The sequence below is a fragment of the Carassius auratus genome, chromosome 10 (assembly GCF_003368295.1).
Source record: "Carassius auratus strain Wakin chromosome 10, ASM336829v1, whole genome shotgun sequence".
Taxonomy (NCBI): domain Eukaryota; kingdom Metazoa; phylum Chordata; class Actinopteri; order Cypriniformes; family Cyprinidae; genus Carassius; species Carassius auratus.
This window is the reverse complement of record NC_039252.1, coordinates 14,745,873-14,766,690: the sequence shown is the minus strand read 5'-3', so window position 1 is coordinate 14,766,690 and position 20,818 is coordinate 14,745,873. Positions and strand designations below refer to the sequence as shown.

Sequence of the window (20,818 nt, the reverse complement as noted above, 5' to 3'; positions counted from 1 at the left end):
CGAATGAGCAAAGCCGTGGATCTCCATAGCTTAGCTGCAGCCACAGTTGTGGTACTGAACCAAACAATGAGCTGAAGTGCCGATTGAGGGGTAGGCGAAAGTGGCGTGGTGGTCAACAAATTGACTATATGTAAAGTACCAAAACGATAAGCCAGCAACCAGCGTGGAGACTAGTTGATGGCTATCTGAGTCAGGAAAGATAAGGTGCTCCATTTACTTAAATGAGACAGAACAGAAATCTTTATTCAAGTCTTCAGATGTTATTTATTCTATATACTGCATAAAGGTTAAGCTTTTTACCAAAAAATATCACACAGTGATAAACAACCTGGGCAGATATGGACTTTATTAATGGCACATCTGTAACAAATAAATCAGATGATAACAATAATGTTTTATAAAGAGGGTCCAGGAGACACAAAGATTTCAATCTTCAGTGCACACTTAATATTCCCTCCATGTTAATTGACATAATGCAGTTAACATGATTGACTGACAATAATTTTATGTTGTACATATTCAGAAATTAACTGCTTTACAAAAAGCAAAATAATAATTAATAATCACTTGTATTTACAGTGTAGTAAATATACTTTTCTATTTTTTACTATATATTTTTTTTTACTATATTAATACTATAATATAAATAATACTTTATTTTCTATACAATATAAAGGCTATTAAAAGGTTCAAATGAGCGATTGTACATTTTTAGGGAACTCTCCAGGAAACTAAATTATCCCTTCCACACTAAGAAACAACCACAAAATATGCAAACAAAAACAACTGTAAACGTAGTTAAGTAAATAAAATATAATTGAAAAAAGAATGTCACTTGGTTAATACTTTCATCTTTTAAATTTAAGACAGAAATTAGTGCTTTTAAAACAAAATAATTAGGACACCACCTTTAGGCAATGTCTGTGATTTCATCAAATGTAATAAATAAATAAATAAAAACAAGAAATAGTTCTGTTATGAACAAACAAAATAAAAAATACTGGACTTTCTCTCAAACAGTGACAGTGTCAAACAGTGACAGTGAGGCGTTCAGTTTATTTTGATCCTGGCAGACACGCAGAACAGTTTCAAGAGAACCTACAGATTACCGCAAATGGCAGGTTTAGCAGGAGTGAAGAGACACCAAATGAAATACAGCACAATGTATGTCATAGGTCCAGCAGGGGCTCAAACCTGCTGTGCTGTAGGTCTCATACAATCTTTTTGATACTAGGTCTTTTAAAGCTGCCAGTGCTCTCGTTGTTTCTGGACCTGGGTGGCTGAACCTTGGCGTGTGCGTCCGCTGGCTGCCAGACCCATGGTGGTGGACAGATCCACCTTCTCTTTTTCGATTCCTGCTCAATGCAAAAACATGCATATATAAATATACAAAGCTACAAACTAAATAAAGTGTCAAGATGTCATAGCCTAAAATTTAACAGCCACTTAAAGCTTCTGTTCCTAAATTTAATGTATGGAAACTCTGTCATTAATAATTACTCACCTTTATGTTGTTCCAAACCTGTAAGACCTTTTTCGTCTTTGGAACATAAATGTAGATATTTTTGACGAAATCCAAGAGCTTTCTGACCCTGCATAGACTGTCACGGTCAAGGCACTGAAAGGTAGTAAGGATATTGTTAAAATCCATGTGACATCAGTGGTTCAACCGTAATTTTATGACGCTACAAGAATACTTTCTGTATGCAAAGAAAACAAAAATAACTTTATAAAAAAAATATGGTTGAAGTGCTGATGTCCTTACTACCTTTATGAGCCTTGAATGTAGTAGTTGTTTTGCTCTCTACGCAAGGTCAGAAATGTAATCAAAATAGCTTAATTTGTGTTCTGAGGATGAACAAAGGTCATACATGTTTGGATCGCTATGAGGTGGAGCAATTAATGACAGAATTTTCATTTTTGTTTGATCACTTTAAGTGTACAGGTGCTGGTCATATAATTAGAATATCATCAAAAAGTTGATTTCATTAATTCCATTCAAAAAGTGAAACTTGTATATTATAGTCATTCATTACACACAGACTGATATATTTCAAATGTTTATTTCTTTTAATTTTGATGATTATAACTGACAACTAAGGAAAATCCCAAATTCAGTATCTCAAAAAATTAGAATATTGTGAAAAGGTTCAATATTGAAGACTGGTGCCACACTCTCATCAGCTAATTAACACAAAATACCTGCAAAGGCCTTTAAATGGTCTCTCAGTCTAATTCTGTAGGCTTGGAGATATATCGGTCAACCACTAGTTTACTCATGGCGTCATGGACAAAGTAACACTGTCTAACCAACTGTCACCTTTTGTAAATCTCTTCTAAACAAACAACAACTTGCACTGGTTAGACTGGGCCACATCAAAATCTCACCTGTCCACTCTCCAAACCTGTACTATATATTAAACTTCAAATATGTTCTGACAGATGATTTTATGCTCGTTTTTGTTTAAAAACGTGGACAAACTGTAGTTTGAAACTTCTGCACTGCACTTGGTTAAGTCAGTGTGGGAGGGTTCGTCTGCTGCAAAGTAAGAGTTTAAATATAAACTACCGAGCACAGGACAGGATGCAGAGAGACTGAAAAATGGAGGTTAAAACGAAGCAGGAAGTGTGAGACAGAGAACTTAACGCTTACGTGATCAGCTTTTTTCTTCTAGCCAGCTTTCAAAAAGTGACAATCATGCTTGATCTGCGAAAAACATTTCTGACAGGGAGACAGTAAGAGTCTCTTTTATATCAACCTGGTGTATGCTGGGAGGTGGCCAATAAGGTCAATGCTGAGCTGGCTCTGGACAGGTGGAGGGTATAGAGAGGTGGGTGTGCGCAGACCTTCCTCGCCCATTTCTTCATCTATGCCCAGCAGATAGGTGTCAATCATTGCATCCAGAAACTTGACAATCAGCTCCGCATAGTCTGGGAACTGAGTTTGCTCTGGAACAAAGAGAAGCTCATGTTTCTGAAGATAATAAAGAATCATATCATCTTCATCCATTAAATGTGTTCATTCTAAAACTCTGGGAAAGTAACTGATTATAGTCAATGTTTTCCTTTGTTGCATATTGAGAGCAAATTCAGTGTCACATACCTTAGAGAGAGGACCACCAAACTTTCAGAGTCCATTAAACCCAAAAAGCTGTGGAGGTAAGTGAAGGAAAAGTAAAAAGTAAATATATTGTCCTCCAGTCACACACACTGACCACTCTTTCAGCCACATTCACAGACTCTGACATCCACAGATCAAATGAAAATCATGTTGACTCTGTTCAATCATCAAACTAAACCCAAAACAATGTTTAGACTCTGATAGCAGTTCTACAGAAGTGTACATGTGGAGTAGAGGTGTGTGCTGCTTTACTTTGCAGATAAGACGTTTGGTACGGAGGTGACGGCTCTTCATGATAAACTACACTCTGCACAAGTCCATGGACTGGGTCCTGACACAGCGAGTCCAGGAGGTTGTGACTGAAACACAAGTCAACATACAACAAATAAGAGCCACAGGAAGCGACGCGCAAGACTTCAGAGGAACAGAAAATTATTTTTAAAAAAGTAACAAATATTTAAATTGTATATGCAAACAATTCTGTGAATGAGGATGTGAAACTAATGTTCTTTATTCATTCTGAGAAAGAAAGACATTACCAGTACTGCAAGAACCAGTGCCTGGATTTTAGGATCTGTAAGAACTTCCTTATTTAGCAGGATATTGGACTCAGACACAGAGTTCACAGGTGGTGAAACGAGATTCTTGGGGTTTCTTTTGAGAGAAAACAAAAACTTATGAATGGATACAAACAACTGAGAATCCTTTCACTTGTTTGTCCAATTTTTGACCAATTTCATATTCGTTTTCAGCCACTCTTCTCATCTTGCGCAGTGTTGTGATACCAGATTCCATTTCAGGCCTCTTCGGCTGTCTGACATCAGGGGGTTAAAACTTTTTCTGGTACCAAAGAGCATGAAAAAATATAAGATCATAACAACCACTAATACAAACTTATCTAATGATAAGACATATATTTATGACATAATGCAAAATGGAGTTACCTACAAACTTCTTGCTGTTGACCTGGGAAGGTTTCCCCATGTCCCGGCTCAAGGATTTATGTGTTCTTGGGCTGATCTGCACCACTATGGGGTACTGGGCCACCAAGTACTGCTCTGAGGCCTTTGGGGATGCCCACAGTTGGCTTTCCCGCAGCGTTCTGGATTACAAAGATCATGATTTCTGAACTAAGAGGCAAAAATTCTGCATTTTACACAAGGTGATAGTGTATTCTGCTGTCTAGGTGGTACCTGCAGCTTGGATCCTCATGATGTACGGAGTATTTATCCATGGGAACATTCTCCATGTTAACATCAGAGAGGAGCAACCACTTCCTGTCTTTCAGGCTGCAACGCCTTCACATTTCCTCTGACACTGGACGGAGAGCTATTCAGATGCACATACACAAACGGTACCCACTCCAATGAACCATAAATAACTCACATAACGTCATAAACGAGAGAAGACAGAGAAAGGGGAGATAGCAGTGGTTTCCTTACCACCCAGATATGTTACGCTCTGTGTTCACCTCAAACTTATCACAGTTCAGGTGTTTTCCAACCCAGGCCAACAATATGTGCAGGTTACGGATGGTGCGTGCCACTGTGGTGGGAGAATGGTGTCTGAACCCTGCCAAAACCAAACAAAAATATGATAGTTTCCCAACAAACACATGCAACGTTAAATAGTTTTGCATAAAACCCACTCAATACCTTTCAACAGGTGCCCGACCAAAGCGAAATTAAAGTTGCCGTTGAGACAAGCAAAATGGTCCATCTGTTTCCAATGCCTTTCCAGAGGTTGGTGAATCTCCATAAAAACCTCCTCAGGACTCTGAGAGATAGACAAAACAAATCAGTCAAATATTCTTTAATATGAAAATAGCATGCTACAATGTAATCTTCATAATAATTACCCTATGTTCAAGTGTATGTGTCAACCATGATTAATTTCGTCTGTAACCGAAGTTGGCTAGCAATGGGTGGTGGTTGGAATACGTATGTTTGTATATGTGCTACAATTTGACATGTGAGAGTGAGATATTAGAACCTTGTCATTGAAGACTCGCAGACTATCGAGTGTGTGTAGGTTCTGTTCCAGCAGAGTACAGATTCACCTCATCCAACTGCAGCAAAGCCACAGTGACCTAGAACAGGGCTTTGTGTACTGGTGAGTCCTGAGCGACACCGCATAGAGAAACAAGTCACACATTCTCTCACACACACAGTCATATTTAGAAGAACACTGTTATTTGAGACCTTGTTGAGCAGAGGCTGTAGTTTAGTGAGGGCTAGCTGTTACAGTTATCAGGACCATTCCGGCAGCTCTCCAAACCCTGAGAAAAGGCCTTGCTCAGGATCAGTAGGATTTGTTTAATATGAGTGTGTGTGACCCGTTTACTGATGCAACCAAACACCACAAGAGCCCGCGGCTGCAGGGACGGATTGTATTGAAATGCAAACCTGCACATTAAACACACACATCATGAATCTTACTTGAACACATAACAGTGAATTTAACTTCAGTTTATAAGTAAGTTATTTCAAAATTCATTAATACAGAGCAGAGTTTACATACTTCTGTGCCAGATCGGTCCACTGGTCCAGCCATTTACAACCTGGAATTTCCCTTATACGTGCCTAAAACACAAAGGGAAAACCCAGTCAAAACCCTTTTACACACTTTATGTGATGCTTTACAGCAAGCAGAGAAATATATAGGGAAATGAAACAAACAGATGCATAACATTTGATCCTCATTTTAAGGTTTGAGTATTAAACCAAGTGTTTTAACCAAAAAAACATTTCCTGTGAACACAGAGGAGTTACTGTTAACAGAACTGCTAGCAATTTCTTGAAAGAACACTGCAAAACCATCCTAAAGCAGCCATGTGATCAGCTAGAGACAAAAAAGGAGGAAAATCTGACCACGCCCAAAGCCATGGCCCAAGCACTCATTATAAAAAACATCTTTTAATGCGCTAAAATATATCTTTGTATATTTAGTTTAGAAACATTACAATTATAAATGATTTTGTACAAAAATATATATATATTACAAATACAAAAAAAAGTTTTATATTTTAATATTATAAAATGTAATGCTATTCCTGTGATGCAAAGCAGAATTTTCTGTCTCATGAATTTTCTGTCACATGAGCTTTTAGAAATCATTAAAATTTATTTGACTCAAGAAACATTTCTGATTAATATCAATGTTTTGCTTTTTCATATTTTGTGTGGAAATGGCGATACACTTTATTTTTGAGGATTTTTTATAAATAGGTTTAATGAACAGCATTTATTTGCATTTATCAAATATATTAATTCAATTTGTTAATGCATTTATTAAATATAAATCATTTTAAATGTCCTCACTTTATTCATCCAGGAGAACTCTGTCAGACTTACTGTACAGTAGATGCAACACCTGTTTGGTCTCCTCTGCAGAGCAGAAGAACAAGAAACTTCAGATCCATCAAAACATCTCTCTAGGGCAAAAATGTCATCTTACAGCTGAAACTCAGCTGGGAGCATGTGCAGAAGGAGTGGATGATGTTGATAACCAGGCCATGTGTGGATGCCCACAGAGAAAGAGACTCCTTGGCCACCAGCAGGGTCACAACATGGAAGAGGTAGGGCAGGTGGGCTGCAACCTCCGGAGAGTTGTTGAAGGACAACATGAGCATGTACCTGGCCAGGATAGCGATATCATCCCACATCAGGTGCTGCTCCAATGTTGGTGTGGGTGATAGACACGTTTTATAGATTATTTTACACAAAATTTTTACACTAAAAATAATAAACATTCAATTAAGTAAAGCTTAAAAAAAACTAAATACAATGTTGAATATTCAATATTATATAAATAGGTTAAAATAGTTGAAAAACTTATAACTGCTGCCTTGGCAACTAACTGAAAATTAGTAGAAGTACTAAAATTACGGAAACTAAAACGTAAAAAAAAAAAATATGTACAGTATAATAAATGTATGATTATTTATGAGTAATTGTAAATATTTAGATCCGCTGTAAGTATTTACTTGACCACTCAGTGTCAACTGCAGGTCAATTCTAAGAATCACATTATTGGGCGTCATAAGTGTTATCATGGTTGCTAGGGAACCAGAGGCCTGTTCTGTCAATTTTGAGGTAAAAGGTGCCATTTTGGGGGAAGGGTCCATATACCCTTTGGTTAAATGAGGAGACGTTAGATATTATTTGTTAAATTTAACAAATAGTTGTGAGTCTGAATGGTCCAAATGCTATAGAGAGAGAGAGAGAGAGAGAGAGAGCACAATACACAAAGGAAGACAGAAGAAAACACATTTCCTTTTTCTCATTGAAAAAAAATGTTTAAACTTTTTTTTAAAACAAAGGATTGTTCTGACTGGAAATTTTTGAAGAATTTATTTGAATGAATTATTCAGATGTTAAGTTTGTCTGGTTCACAGAACCCAGCTGAGCACAATGAACCAACCAAAAGCCCATGATCACTATCTCTCATGACAAAGTGAGAGAAATAGAAACAGACGAGGTGGTTCAAGAGAGAAAGAACAAAAGCGAGAGAGATAGAAACCAAGCAAACCACATCTGATTCTCACAGTGCTTCTATAATTAGAGCTGTTGTTACAGCATCACATCATGTAACATCTTTATCGTTGCTTTTTACATGTTCATAAACGTTCTTAAAATTTGGAACTCAGCCTGTTTTTCTAGTCTTAATGTAGGAAAAACAGTCTTCTAAAAGCTGAACTCACAAAGTGTGTCCGTGTGTGTATGTAAGTCACCTTGCCAGACACCAGTTTTACATTACCAGAAGCCAAAGCCACTGCTGTGTCTGCCATCACTTCAGCTTTGATGGATCCGAGGCTTTTCGTTGCACTGGTTTTAATAAAACGATCCAGAACTACATCAAGTGGATCTGTTATCTGAAGACACAGGAAGTTGCCATCAGCTCAACATAGATGCTCTCTCTAAACTGTAAGTATAAATCTTTAAGGAAGTGAGTGCTACATAAATACGACTGAAAGAACTGCAAACAGCAATCCATTATGTACATGGTTTCATTATGCAGCTCTTCATAAGCCTAAACACCCCGCAGCAAAACCCAAAATAAAATTCCCTCAAAGCATATGCCACATAAATACAATTCAGTTCTATTACCTGTCCCAGGCTTCTCCAGATCTTGGCCTGAATGAATGGATACATCTGCTTTTGGTTGATTGTCATGGTAATGAGTTTGTCCAGAATGGCAGTGGCTCATTGGTGCTTGGCATCATCGCTGTGCTTGCAGCATACCAGGTTCAGCAGCCAGGGAGTAATGTACTCTAAACACAGGTGCTTTAGTTATTGGTTACCAGAACACTTCTTAACTCCATATATGTCTCTCTAGTGAAACTATTAGCAATCTTAAAAATAATGGTTCTTTATTGGCATCTATGGTTCCTTAAATAACCTTCCAGTTCTTTATTGTGGAAAAAGTTTCTTTAGATTTTTAAAGTGTTCTTTTACACTACCAATAAAATGGTTAAGAATTATTGACAAAGTCACTTTAAGACAAGTCATGTCACTTGGCGGCCATCTTTGAAACACCTCTTGGGCATCCAAGTGCAGCTCCTATCTCTTTGAATGGGAAACATCAAATTCTCCCAAACTGTTCACTAAGCTTGGGATTAAATTTCATATCTGAAATCATCAAAGAAATATGACAACAACTGTGTCATAAATGTTGTTACTTTTGATCAAATAGCGTTATTTCGAAATATAGCTTATTTCTCAGGCTAGATCAGCCAGTGCGCATGTATCAGAGTGGTGACTTTTTCTATAGCAACTGGGATGCTTCTAACGGATTGTGCAGTGATGTGCTGACTTTACTGATTAGTGATTGGCTCTTTCATTTTGGAGGCAGGTCTTCCTACGATTGAGCGGCCATATTGAGTGTAGCATTTATCCGCATTCAAAACTATACGATTGACATCTTGGGTTTTCTATAGTCTTGACTGAAAGGTTATTTGAGGAACCAACAATGGTTCTTCTATGGCATTACTGCAAAAACCCAACAGTTATATAGGAAACTGTGGTATATAATATGTGAACTTCCTAGAAGGGCTTCAAGGCAAAACAGAAAATGCAATTAATGGTCTGAAATGGCTAGAGGACCTCAAGAGTCTTTTGAGAGTTTAATTGAGGGCTTAATGGGGCACTAACTGGACTTACTGAAGCCAGAGATACACTCTTCCAGGAACTCCAGGGTCAGTTGAGGCTCATTAGCTGCTAGAGTCTTGCTAATGGACACGATGAAGAGAGTATTATTGGCAGGGATGCAGAGGCCGGGTGTCTCCAGCAGTTGGCCTTCAATCTTTAGGTTTAAGGTGCAAGTTAAGGCACACAGGAGGTTGTAAGCTACAGACCTTTAAACAAAACAGAGACGGATATATTCAGAAATGAATACACTAGTGTTGATGTAAATACGTTTGATGGTTTTAGATGACTGATCACCTAAAACTAGGGTCAGAGCTTCCTAGGTTGAGGAGGGCGATGTGGAGAAGTGTTCCCGGAATGTCTCTGGGCCTGATCTTGGTGTGCTGGGGGATGGAATCGGGCTGAGAGAGCTCCCAACGTGTACGGATGTGGATAATCGAGTGAACTATGCTCTCACACTCCTGGTGCATGAAGGTCAACAGCGTGCCCTGGTTAGCAATGGTCAGCATGAACTGATTTTCATCCACTAGGCAGATCTCCTCGATCTCTGAAGCACAGTAGATGTCATTAAGGAAGAAAGACTGACCCAAGACTCGTGTTCGTTCGGCTGAGGTCACATGCACTGCTGTACTCTCCACCTGGAGCAAAGACAGAAGTAGACATATTGTGACAAAACAAAAAAAGATGAAACCGAGCTGTAAGAAGAGGTGTTCATCTTTTTTCATAAACCTTAATGGACATTTTGCTGTCTTTATGGGCCAGTTTTAAGGCATTGTGAAAGACCTTCAGGTCTTCCTCCAGTGCAAGAGTAGCTGCCGGAAGCTTCTGTTGCTCAGGTTCCACATACTGTACTCAACCAGCTGTGAGGGCAAGTCAATGAACAGTAACTTCTTGCTGCCTTTGAGACCTGTCAGCTGTCTCTCATGGTACATGGTGTATTCTCGTACCCATGTGTTACAGTTATAGATGTAGATGGCGGCCACATTCTCGTAAGCAAATCCTGGAAAAACAACAAATAATTTGGAGAGGAAGTTTGTCTTGAAGCGGTTGCTCAGACCAGCATGTGTCATGTCCACTACAAGCTCATTTGATTTGGCGTGGTATGGTTTGAGTGCGAGAAGGAGATGGTATATGAATAAGTCCCCATTAATCTGTCCTGTCTTGAACCTATGAGGAGGAGGAAAACAGACAAAATGTAAACAAAGTCCTGCAAACCCATCGAATGCTTGTCATAAAAGTTTAAAGGTTATAAAAACAGACTAAATGTCAAAACAAACTGTAATTGTGAATTCCACATGACATACATTGGTTTATGATTTACAAAAAATGCAGTCTAATAAGGTCTTTGTGCATATAACTAGCCTTAAATAAATGTGACAAAAGCCACAAGATGACTTTAGCCACACAGCGGTTCATTTGCATGTCTAATATAAGAGCCCAAACAGAAGTGAAACAACAGACAGGAAACTCATCACTAGTTAATGAGTGTGAGCACCTGCAGCTTCAGTTTTAAAATTACCACTTCTCAAAAGAAGCTCTAGTGCTGAAATTTACAGTGTGCATACACTCACGCAGAGACGTTCGAGCTCTTCAGATAACAGTACCTCAGAACAAACCAATAACAGACCGAAAAGGTAAGAAACCATTTACTTTGTTTTATCTATGGGGATCAAGCGCCTCAATTTCATTTCAGTGCTTTCATAAAATAATGACTCAAAGTCTTACAAAAATTCATAAAAGTTTATAAATCGTATATAAAGGTTTACATAGATTCTAACGAACTAAGTTTCAGATGCACAAGTTTCAGATGCACACTGTGGATATCTCAAAAATGAATGAAATTGTGTACATTTAAAATATGCATTCTATATGAAATACTAAGAAAGAAAAAATATAAAAAACAACTATATATATATATATATATATATATATATATATATATATATATATATATAAACACACACACACACATACATAGATACACTATATTATATTGAATATCAATTAATTTTATACATTTAATACATACACGAACATCTGCAATGAGATTTATACCCTTTTTTTCGACACTAAATATTCCATTATTGTCTGCAGTATTGTTTGAATTAGATTACAATATGAAAACAATCATTTGATTTTAAAGATGAATTTCTAGAGAAATGGTAACTATATGAAATATATATATGAAAAAAGAACAGAAAAAAACCTTTCCTTTCTCTTATGTCTTGCAGAACCATGATAAGTCCCAGAACAGTTTGTTTTGTGTATTTTGCATTGCTCTTCGTAGCGGCACATGCTGATGGCCCAGCAAATGAACCCACCTCCAACGACAAAACGGCCACAGTTAAAAACAGTAATTATAGTGCATTAACAAATAACGCATCTACGACAATGGTCACAAATGTGTCCTTGACAACAACAAATAATAACAGAGATTCATCAAAACTAATCACATCTTCAAATACAGTCTGCACTCCGGCCACTTCTAAACCTGAGGAAGGACATTGTATTCTCTTTCTACCCACTAATACACACAGCCTGCCACTGATTGCGGCTGCTCTCACAGTGGGCTGCTTGGCATTGTTGCTGACCACGCTGATATGCGCCTGTCAGGTTTGTCACCTGAGAGGAATTATCTCTAGTCTCCAGTCTCGTTACGACAGCATTGACCGACATGCCAGAAGAGAGAAGAGTGAATCACCATGCCGGGATGAATGCCAAGTGGACAGGCATCCAATTGAGACCTGCTTCCTGCTATCAGAGGTCACCACAGCACAAGAGGAGCGTGAAGAGGATCAGGAGAACAAGACTGAGGAGAAGAATGACACAGAGCAGCCCAGCACTGAGCCGCCTGTGATGGACCCGAATGGAGACATCACCCAAGAGAACAGTCCTGAGTCTGATGCTAAAGCACCAGAGAGCCCCGACACAGGGGAGTGATCACGAGCAGACACTTAAACTGGTGTCACAACTCCCCCTGGCGGCATTTCAAGTCTGCACCTGCTTAAGCTTTAACTGTTATCTACTGCATATGTCTGAGATATGAAAGTATACAATTCTACTGTATTCTATAGTTAAATTCTAGAAGTATAAAATTCTGAAAATACTGCAATTAAGCCTGTCACTCTCCACATTGTCTCGCTTTATTTTAGCCTATAACAATATTATATGACCATGTTTCATATGTGTGTGCATTTAAGTTGTCTGTATTGTAAATAATACATCTGTATCTTGTTGTCACTTAAAAAAAAAATCTTTAAACTTCTTTTAAATAAAATCTTTTTAACATCCTTAAAAAAGGGATATATAAACTTGACAAAAAGTATGATAATAAGTTTGAATATATTTATTGATTTCGTTTTTTATTCTTAAACAACAACAACAAAATATTATATTTATAAAATATTTTCTCTGAAGTCAATCAGATTCATCCAATTTTATGATTAAACTTATCATGTTTTGATGTTCAAATATTTTTGGTAAAAAAAAAAAAAACCTGATTAGAAAATGACTGTGCAGTTATGTGTTTTTAAGAATAAAAACTGTCTTTATTTCAAACCATGAAACCAGACACGACTTGGTATTTCTCATCTGAATCAAAACTCAGGTAAAATTAAATTAGATAAATCAATTATTATGTCTTTTATTATGTCAGCTATTATATCTTTTCCCACTGATCCGCCACCACAAGATGGCACCCAGTCAGTAGCAAAACCTAGTCCGAAAATTGTACATCCCTCTGCTCTCATGTCCACCAGGCCACAACATACAGAATTCAACAAAACTCCTCTACAATCTTGTACAATACATTTTAATGGGCATAACTAAGTGTGATAATATTAAAATTATTTTTTATACTAGTGATGCAGGATACTATAGTTCATTTATGTAAGTGAGGATAGCAAAATAAAGTAAACCGTGACAAATTCTACCCAAATATTCTTCATACATTGGACTACCAGTAAAACTGATGAAAAATTTGCTCTCAGTCCCTCCATTGAAGCTGTGTGTACGGTATACTGTCCATGTGCAGAAAGGTAAGAAAAACATCATCAAAGTAGTCCATGTGACATCAGAGGGTCCGTTGGAATTTTTTGAAGAATCGAAAATACATTTTGGTCCAAAAATAGCAAAAACGACGACTTTATTCAGCATTGTCTTCTCTTCCGTGTCTGTGTGAGAGAGAGTTCAAATCAAAGCAGCTGGATTTCCGGTTCGCGAACGAATCATTCAGTTCACCAAATCGAACTGAATCGTTTTAAACGGTTCGCATCTCTAATACGTATTAATCCACAAATGACTTAAGCTGTTAAGTTTTTTAATGTGGCTGACACTCCCTCTGAGTTCAAACAAACCAATATCCCAGAGTAATGCATGCACTCAAACAGTACACTGACTGAACTGCTGTGAAGAGAGAACTGAAGATGAACACCGAGCCGAGCCAGATAATGAACAATAGACTGACTCGAGTCAAGAACCGGTTGCATCAGTGTTCGGATCACCAGTATCTTTCGAATCTTTCGAACAGTTCGATTCAATAAAACGGTTGAAGAAAACGGTTCACCGGTTCTTTTGTGCTCGACGTAAAGGCGTCATTTGCGATGATTGCTCTTGATTCAAGCCTTTGGTTTACCCACGCTCATAACACTAGTACAGAATCAGTTCAGAATCAATCACCAAAAGAATCAGTTCAGCTCAGACGCTCTGTGTGTCGGTCTGCTTCACGCTGAATCACACATGCGCAGTATCATCAGGTGGCAAGGAACTCGACCAGAAGTTGAAGTCGGGTGTGGGCTGCCATCTTTTAGCAGAACTTCACTTGCGTTAGCATTCCAAATGGGTCCCATTCATTTTGGCGTCACTTTGACAGCGAATAACTTTACATCTGAGGCGTTTAAAGACTCCGTTTGTCCATGATTTATTTCTAAAGATACACGACAATGTATAAAGGGCTCCATTACCTTCTATGTTACATTATGGCCCCGTATAAACAGTTTATGTAAAAAATAGGCTTAACCACTTGACTCTCTGTCGCATTACCGTACAGACAGGAGGAGAAGCTCGCAGGCAATTAACTTAATATGGCATACTGGCGTTACATTTTAAAATACTATACAAAATAATTTATCAGAACTCCCCGCTCAAGCTCGCCGTCACTGCAAGATTAACGATGGCAGTTTTCACGCACAGCTACTAGAAGATTTACATCTGTCAGACAGGTTGCTGACGTCGTCAAGCTTCGTTTGAGTCTGCGCTTCAGAAACTGAAGTGCTAAAAAGCGGGCTTCACTTGTCTCAATAGAATTCCAATGGGGTCGCTGTGTCCATTTCTTTTACTGTCTATGAGTATCATCAGCTTCACGAATCGAACGCGTCTGACAGAAACGGTTCTTGACTCATGAACGAGTCACAAAACAAACACAAACACAAAAAAACAAACAAATATACAATCCTCTGCAAAATGAAGCCCCATACAAGTTTCCTGTAAAGGACACATCAACTCATGATCTAGGTTGCTGATCATCGCAACCTAGTTCAAGCTCATTATGATGTTCACTCCAAATCCAAAACCTTCAGAAAAACATAGTCTCAATCAGACTTGACAAATCAAGGACCTACAGCAGATTCAACGCCAAAAGAAAATTACGCCAATAATGATCTGCTAACTGAGACGGACAAACCAACGCAAAGCATGAGTGGGTGCAAACCAAGTATGACAACTCATACATCTAAAACTGTTTCATAAAAACCCAAGACACTTATTTTACCAACACACAAATCAGCTAATACCGCAATAGAAGATGACATGAAATCTTGCATAGCACCCTCTAATAACTACCCTTAACATAACAGCTTTTTAACCAAACAAATTCTGAATTAACCAATTCTACAGACTCCTCAGTGAGTCACAAACTTCCACACAACATGTTCATGTCTTGCATATGCAAACACTTAACTTTACAAATGAGTTTTAATATATTATATATATGTTGAGATTGTATGTTTTTAAGTGTTTTAATAAAAAAGCTACTTATAAACCTGTTTTAAGCAATGTTTTTTATGAATTTCTAAAACAAAAAAACAAAAAGAACATTTTACTGAATTTTATAATTTACAATGGAAAGATGTAAAAAGGGTATACGTCATGGGGCAATGACCACCTTCTCTAACCAAAGACCTCCAGCTGACTTTCCTTTTTGCCTTGCTCACATCAAAAACCCTGTGATCTTCTAAAGCACATGCCACAGAATCATTGGGAACTGAGTGGGGATTTGTGAACTAAGGGTAGAAACTAGTCAGCACATGTAAAATAAGAGCTGAGTGCAAATGGATTTAGCTAAATTGTCTGACTATGCCATTTCTGCTTGATGCACACAACATAAAGCATCATATACTAACACATAGAGCAAAGTTACAATTGAAGGCAGAGGATGTGTCATTACTGTGCAGCATTAGCAGGCTCTGCTAGAATAAAGAAAGAGGGAGAGGAAGAAAAAGAGATGGAGAGTGGCCTGGAAAGTTTCAGTAGGTGAACACCAGAATGGGTAATACCACCGCAAGTCAGCTGCGTGTTATAATAATTTGCGAAACAACCACCAGGTGGCGCAAATGGACGGACTGGAAACGGAGATGAAAGGATGAAGTAAAACAATAACATTATAATATAACATTGTAACATCCTTAAAATCCATTTGAAAAGTTAAGAGTTCATTTCAAAATGTGGGATAGTCTTAAGCAAAAGTTTATGCACCAAAAATGAAAAGAAATACCTTTACTCAAAGGTTATTGTGCATGCTATTTTTATTAAACAGGCATTACATATATGGATTAAAAGTTAAATGTTTTCATTCGGTTAATTCTTGGTTAAAATATCTTCAGGTTCCATATGCAGAGCGAAATGAGAATGATCCAGGAATCATTCTTATTAACTCTGCTATCATTCTTGATAACTTCTAACACTTTGCAGTTTTGAATCATACCTTTACTGTGTGACCAAATATGGAGTATTATCGGTTTCAACAGTTTGATCACGCTAGTGCCTCGCGCACATATATATTCACTGGAAACCGTGCAGCCGTTCACCGAGGCAATTGGTGCGAGCAGCAGGCCACTTTGGCATATTTTTGCTCATTATGATTTTTTTTTCTGTCAATACTAAAACACGCATAAACTACAAAGCCTATTTTACCTAATGAAAAATAGTTACGCTTCAAATTGGCAACATTACGAATATTGATTGTCTGTAAATATACATAACCTTACTCCGACAACCAACCTAAAAGAGGGGAGTGTAAAACAGAAGTAATATTCGTCTAAGTGCACCAGGACTAATTAATTGAACAGTAAGTGTTTTTATGGTTTATTCATATTGTTATGTATCTATTAGAATACCTTATAATTACAGCAATTTCTCTTATGAAGCTAGATTAATTGACGTTTTTTAAATTTATTGTACTAAATGTGTTTATACTTATGGTTTAGACGATGGGCTTTTTCGTGAAGGAAAAATTGCAACAATATAATTTCTGCCTGTTAACTGAGACATTTCAAGGTAAGTGACCTATTTAAATTAATGATACATAAGTTTTACATTTTACTTATACCTATGACTTCCAAAAATTATGAAAAAAGACAAATGAGGTGAAATAAGTGTATTGTTGTATTCCGTCCAACAAAGCTTCCTTTCATTTACAGTGTACTTTTGTTCCTCTCTACAAGTCCAAATGAGTCAAAGGGTAAAGGGTGGTAAAATTTACTCACATTATCCGCAAATATTGCCACAAATTTTCTGGAGGGAGTGAAAACTGGTTTAGTCTGTCTCAAAGTGCAAATGATAGTAGATCCCCACAACTTGTGCTTTCTCTGTACATTTGTCATTTAAAGGCCTTCGTGTAGAAATTGTCTTTAAAACCCTTCCTGCCATCTGCACCATACCACACTAATGGAAAAATGGTGTGCACATCATACACAGAAATGAAGCGGTCCTTCATTGACATTCAACCTGTAAGTAAAAGCAAAACTTTAAATTACAGTGCTCTGTGTAGTCAAGTCACCTTTATTTATTTTGTATAAGACACACGTTGTACAATACAAATCTTTCCAAGAAGATATTTTGAAAAAAAAAAAAAAAAATTTCGGGTAAATTATCACCAATTTAAATTCGCTATAGCTTTGAACTCATTTAAATTCACTCATTTGTAAAGTGAGTGTATCAATGAAATATCATCACAATTCATGTTAACTGAACTTTTTATTTTTCTAATTCTTTTAAGGTTGGCACTAAGGCCCCGTCCACACGGAGACGCGTTTCTGTGAATATGCACAAATTTTTTATCGGATAGGCGTTTCGTCCACACGGATCCGGCGTTTTCGCAAGGTGAAACCGCTATTTTTTGAAACCGGGTCCCAAAGTGGATAAATTTGAAAACGCTGTCTTTGCGTTTTCGTCTGGACGGCTAATCCGTATATTTTCTGAAATGATGACGTATCAGCCCACGTCTCCCCCCTAGTCAGACACCTCTACGTCACGTAACAGCAACAAAAACATGACAAACACTGAACGATTGTCTTTTTATTAACTAACATTAACACTGATTAATAAAAGTATTGTTCCATGTTCGTTTGTGTACCACGCGCAAGGTTTATGAGCATAGTCCAAGTCTTCTTCTCTGTTTTTAGTGTATCTCTGTGGCAGAATTACAGCGCCACATACTGGTCTGGCATGTATACTACATCATTTTGCGATTTCGTGTAGACGCGGATATTTCTTGAGACGAGGTAAAAAAAGATCGGATTGGGGTAAGCTCCGTCTCCGTGTGGACGGGGCCTAATTAGTGCTCTACTTGAATCATGAGACAAGCCAGAATCCAAATGTCCTGGTGCTTGGTGACAAGGAAAACTCCTCCCAAGTTTTTATTATTTTAAACGGGGAGGCGATGGAACAGGAGACGATACTACAAGCATTCGATCTGTGTTTCAAACTTTTCTTTGTATATGACATCTACTACCTAAAGCCCTCTGCTCCCATTTGAGAGTATTTGGAACACACAGTCTTTAATAGTTTCTTCTCTACACTGTCTCCTCCTTAAAAACTTTGTATTTAGTAATTAGTAATCAGTAAAAACTTTATTTTATTGATCATCAGTAGGTCCAGCAGCTAGTATATTTTTTATTATTATTACTTGGTTTTCTGGTGTTTATTTTATTTATTTATTTTATTATGTGTTATGTTTATTTTATTTGAAAGTCATAACATTTGCCAAGTATGGTAACCCATTTTCGGAATTGGTGCTCTGCATTTTACCCATCCAAGTGTACACACACAGCAGTGAGAAGTGAACACACACCTGGAGCAGTGGGCAGCTATAGATCCAGCATCCGGAGAGCAACTGGGGGTTCAGTGCCTTGCTCAAGGGCACTTCAGCCATGGGTATTGAGGGTGGAAGAAAGCACTGTGTATTCACTCCTTCCACCTACAACTCCTGCCAGCACTGAGACTCAAACCTGCGACTTTCGGGTTACAGGTAGGCCACAGCTGTGAACTGTATTTGCACGTTGTGTGTTTTGAAATGAATTGACACATTTGTACATCTTGAAAATGTCAGTTGTATTTTTACACATTCTTGTACATTTAAATAAAAAAAAAAAAAAAAATTGTAAATGTGTTATTTGCATATTAAAATAAAATCTGTAATTTACAACATAGTAGTTTCAAAATATGGTTGGTTTATGTAAATTTTAATGAAAATACTGATGTTAATGAATATAAATAATTACCTCAACTGTTGGGTAACTTTTAACCCAACAGGATTCTAACCCAATGGGTTGGTTTGAAATAACCCAACAGATGGGAAGGTGCTATACCAACCCATAGTTGGCTTACAAGTTGGGTTATTTTTAACCCAACATTTTTTAGTGTGTACACATGATCATGATGTTTTCTTTGTTCACAAAAAAAAAAAAAAAAAAAAGTCTTTACTAAACATTGTGGATAAAGCTATGCTTATGGTAGGCTACATGATTAAAAAAAACATTATTTCGTGCATGCAAGACTTTTCTTTTTTTTTCTTTTTTTTGGGAGCTAGGGGAGAAATTACAATTAATGTACTATTCGCGTTTTTATTGCAGGTGCATTTTTGTTTTTCTTTGTAATTACAAATTCCTTTGCCAGTGTATATCCACATTTGATTATTTGAAATGTGACATTGAAGCTTAACAGAAGCGGGAGTGTATTTGTTTTCTCTTGGTATGGTTTCTTTTTTTTCTTTTTTTGTTGATCACTTGTCTTAAGAAACTTTGTTAACTGATTTGCTGTGTGGCTTGTCCCTTTCTGTTATAGTGGGTTTATTATGGTCTCTTATTAACTGTGGGTATTTAATTGGTAATTTGTATGAGATCTATTTTTAGGATGTTTTAAATGAATGATTCTCCTTGTGCGGAATACATTTTGTATACTTTTTGATAAGTCACGTCTTTGTCTTTGATGCAAATCGAATCAGCAGGGTCCTTTCTTGTTGTTGTAATTCTTCTTGGTTAAATTGTCTTTTTGGAGTATTATAATTATTATTATTTCTTTTTACTTTCCTGGGTGGAGCAGTAACCTAGGTGGCGTAGTCAGGTTTTTTTATATTTAGCCAAAGGTTACATAAGCATTAACTTCTCATGACTTCATCCTGTTTGTGACCTCTCAACTAAAGTGGGTACTTGGTCCCTTAGAATACTGACAAACAGTACGTTATTAATGATGGCATAACTTTGAATTGACATATGAACTTGAACTTTCAAGCTTTTGCACCATTGACCTTCCAGAGTCAGGGCTAGTCACTGATGACCTTCCAGAGTCAGGGCTAGTCACCGTCGACACTCCGGAGTCAAGCCAAGTCACCGGTGAAATTCATGGACAAGGGCAAATCACCAGTGTTCTTCATGGGCAAGGTCAAGTCACCGACTATCTTCATGGGCGGAGACTACTCTTAACTCTTAATCTTTCCTTAGAAAGCCACGTTTCTAGCATTTGTAAAACTGTATTTTTCCATCTCAAAAATATATCTAAATTACGGCCTATGCTCTCAATGTCAAATGCAGAAATGTTAATCCATGCATTTATGACTTCAAGGTTAGATTATTGTAATGCTTTATTGGGTGGTTGTTCTGCACGCTTAGTAAACAAACTACAGCTAGTCCAAAATAGAGCAGCAAGAGTTCTTACTAGAACCAGGAAGTATGACCATATTAGCCCGGTCCTGTCCACACTGCACTGGCTCCCTATCAAACATCGTATAGATTTAAAAATATTGCTTATTACTTATAAAGCCCTGAATGGTTTAGCACCTCAGTATTTGAATGAGCCCCTTTTACATTATACTCCTCTACGTCCGCTACGTTCTCAAAACTCAGGCAATTTTGATAATACCTAGAATATTAAAATCAACTGCGGGCGGCAGATCCTTTTCCTATTTGGCGCCTAAACTCTGGAATAACCTACCTAACATTGTTCGGGAGGCAGACACACTCTTGCAGTTTAAATCTAGATTAAAGACCCATCTCTTTAA

The 20,818-nt window shown here is 37.4% G+C and overlaps 1 protein-coding gene and 1 pseudogene across 1 annotated transcript; one reads left to right on the top strand and one right to left on the bottom strand.

Moving 5' to 3' along the window:
• Positions 1-320: 320 nt before the first annotated feature.
• The window catches only part of LOC113109488 (neurofibromin-like), a 47,817-nt pseudogene continuing 27,319 nt past the window's right edge, over positions 321-20,818 (bottom strand).
• Positions 10,752-12,570, top strand: LOC113109997 (uncharacterized). Its single transcript, XM_026273966.1, has 2 exons — positions 10,752-10,901; positions 11,499-12,570. The coding sequence occupies exon 2, from the start codon at positions 11,503-11,505 to the stop codon at positions 12,205-12,207; it is 705 nt and encodes a 234-aa protein (XP_026129751.1). The 5' UTR covers positions 10,752-10,901; positions 11,499-11,502; the 3' UTR covers positions 12,208-12,570.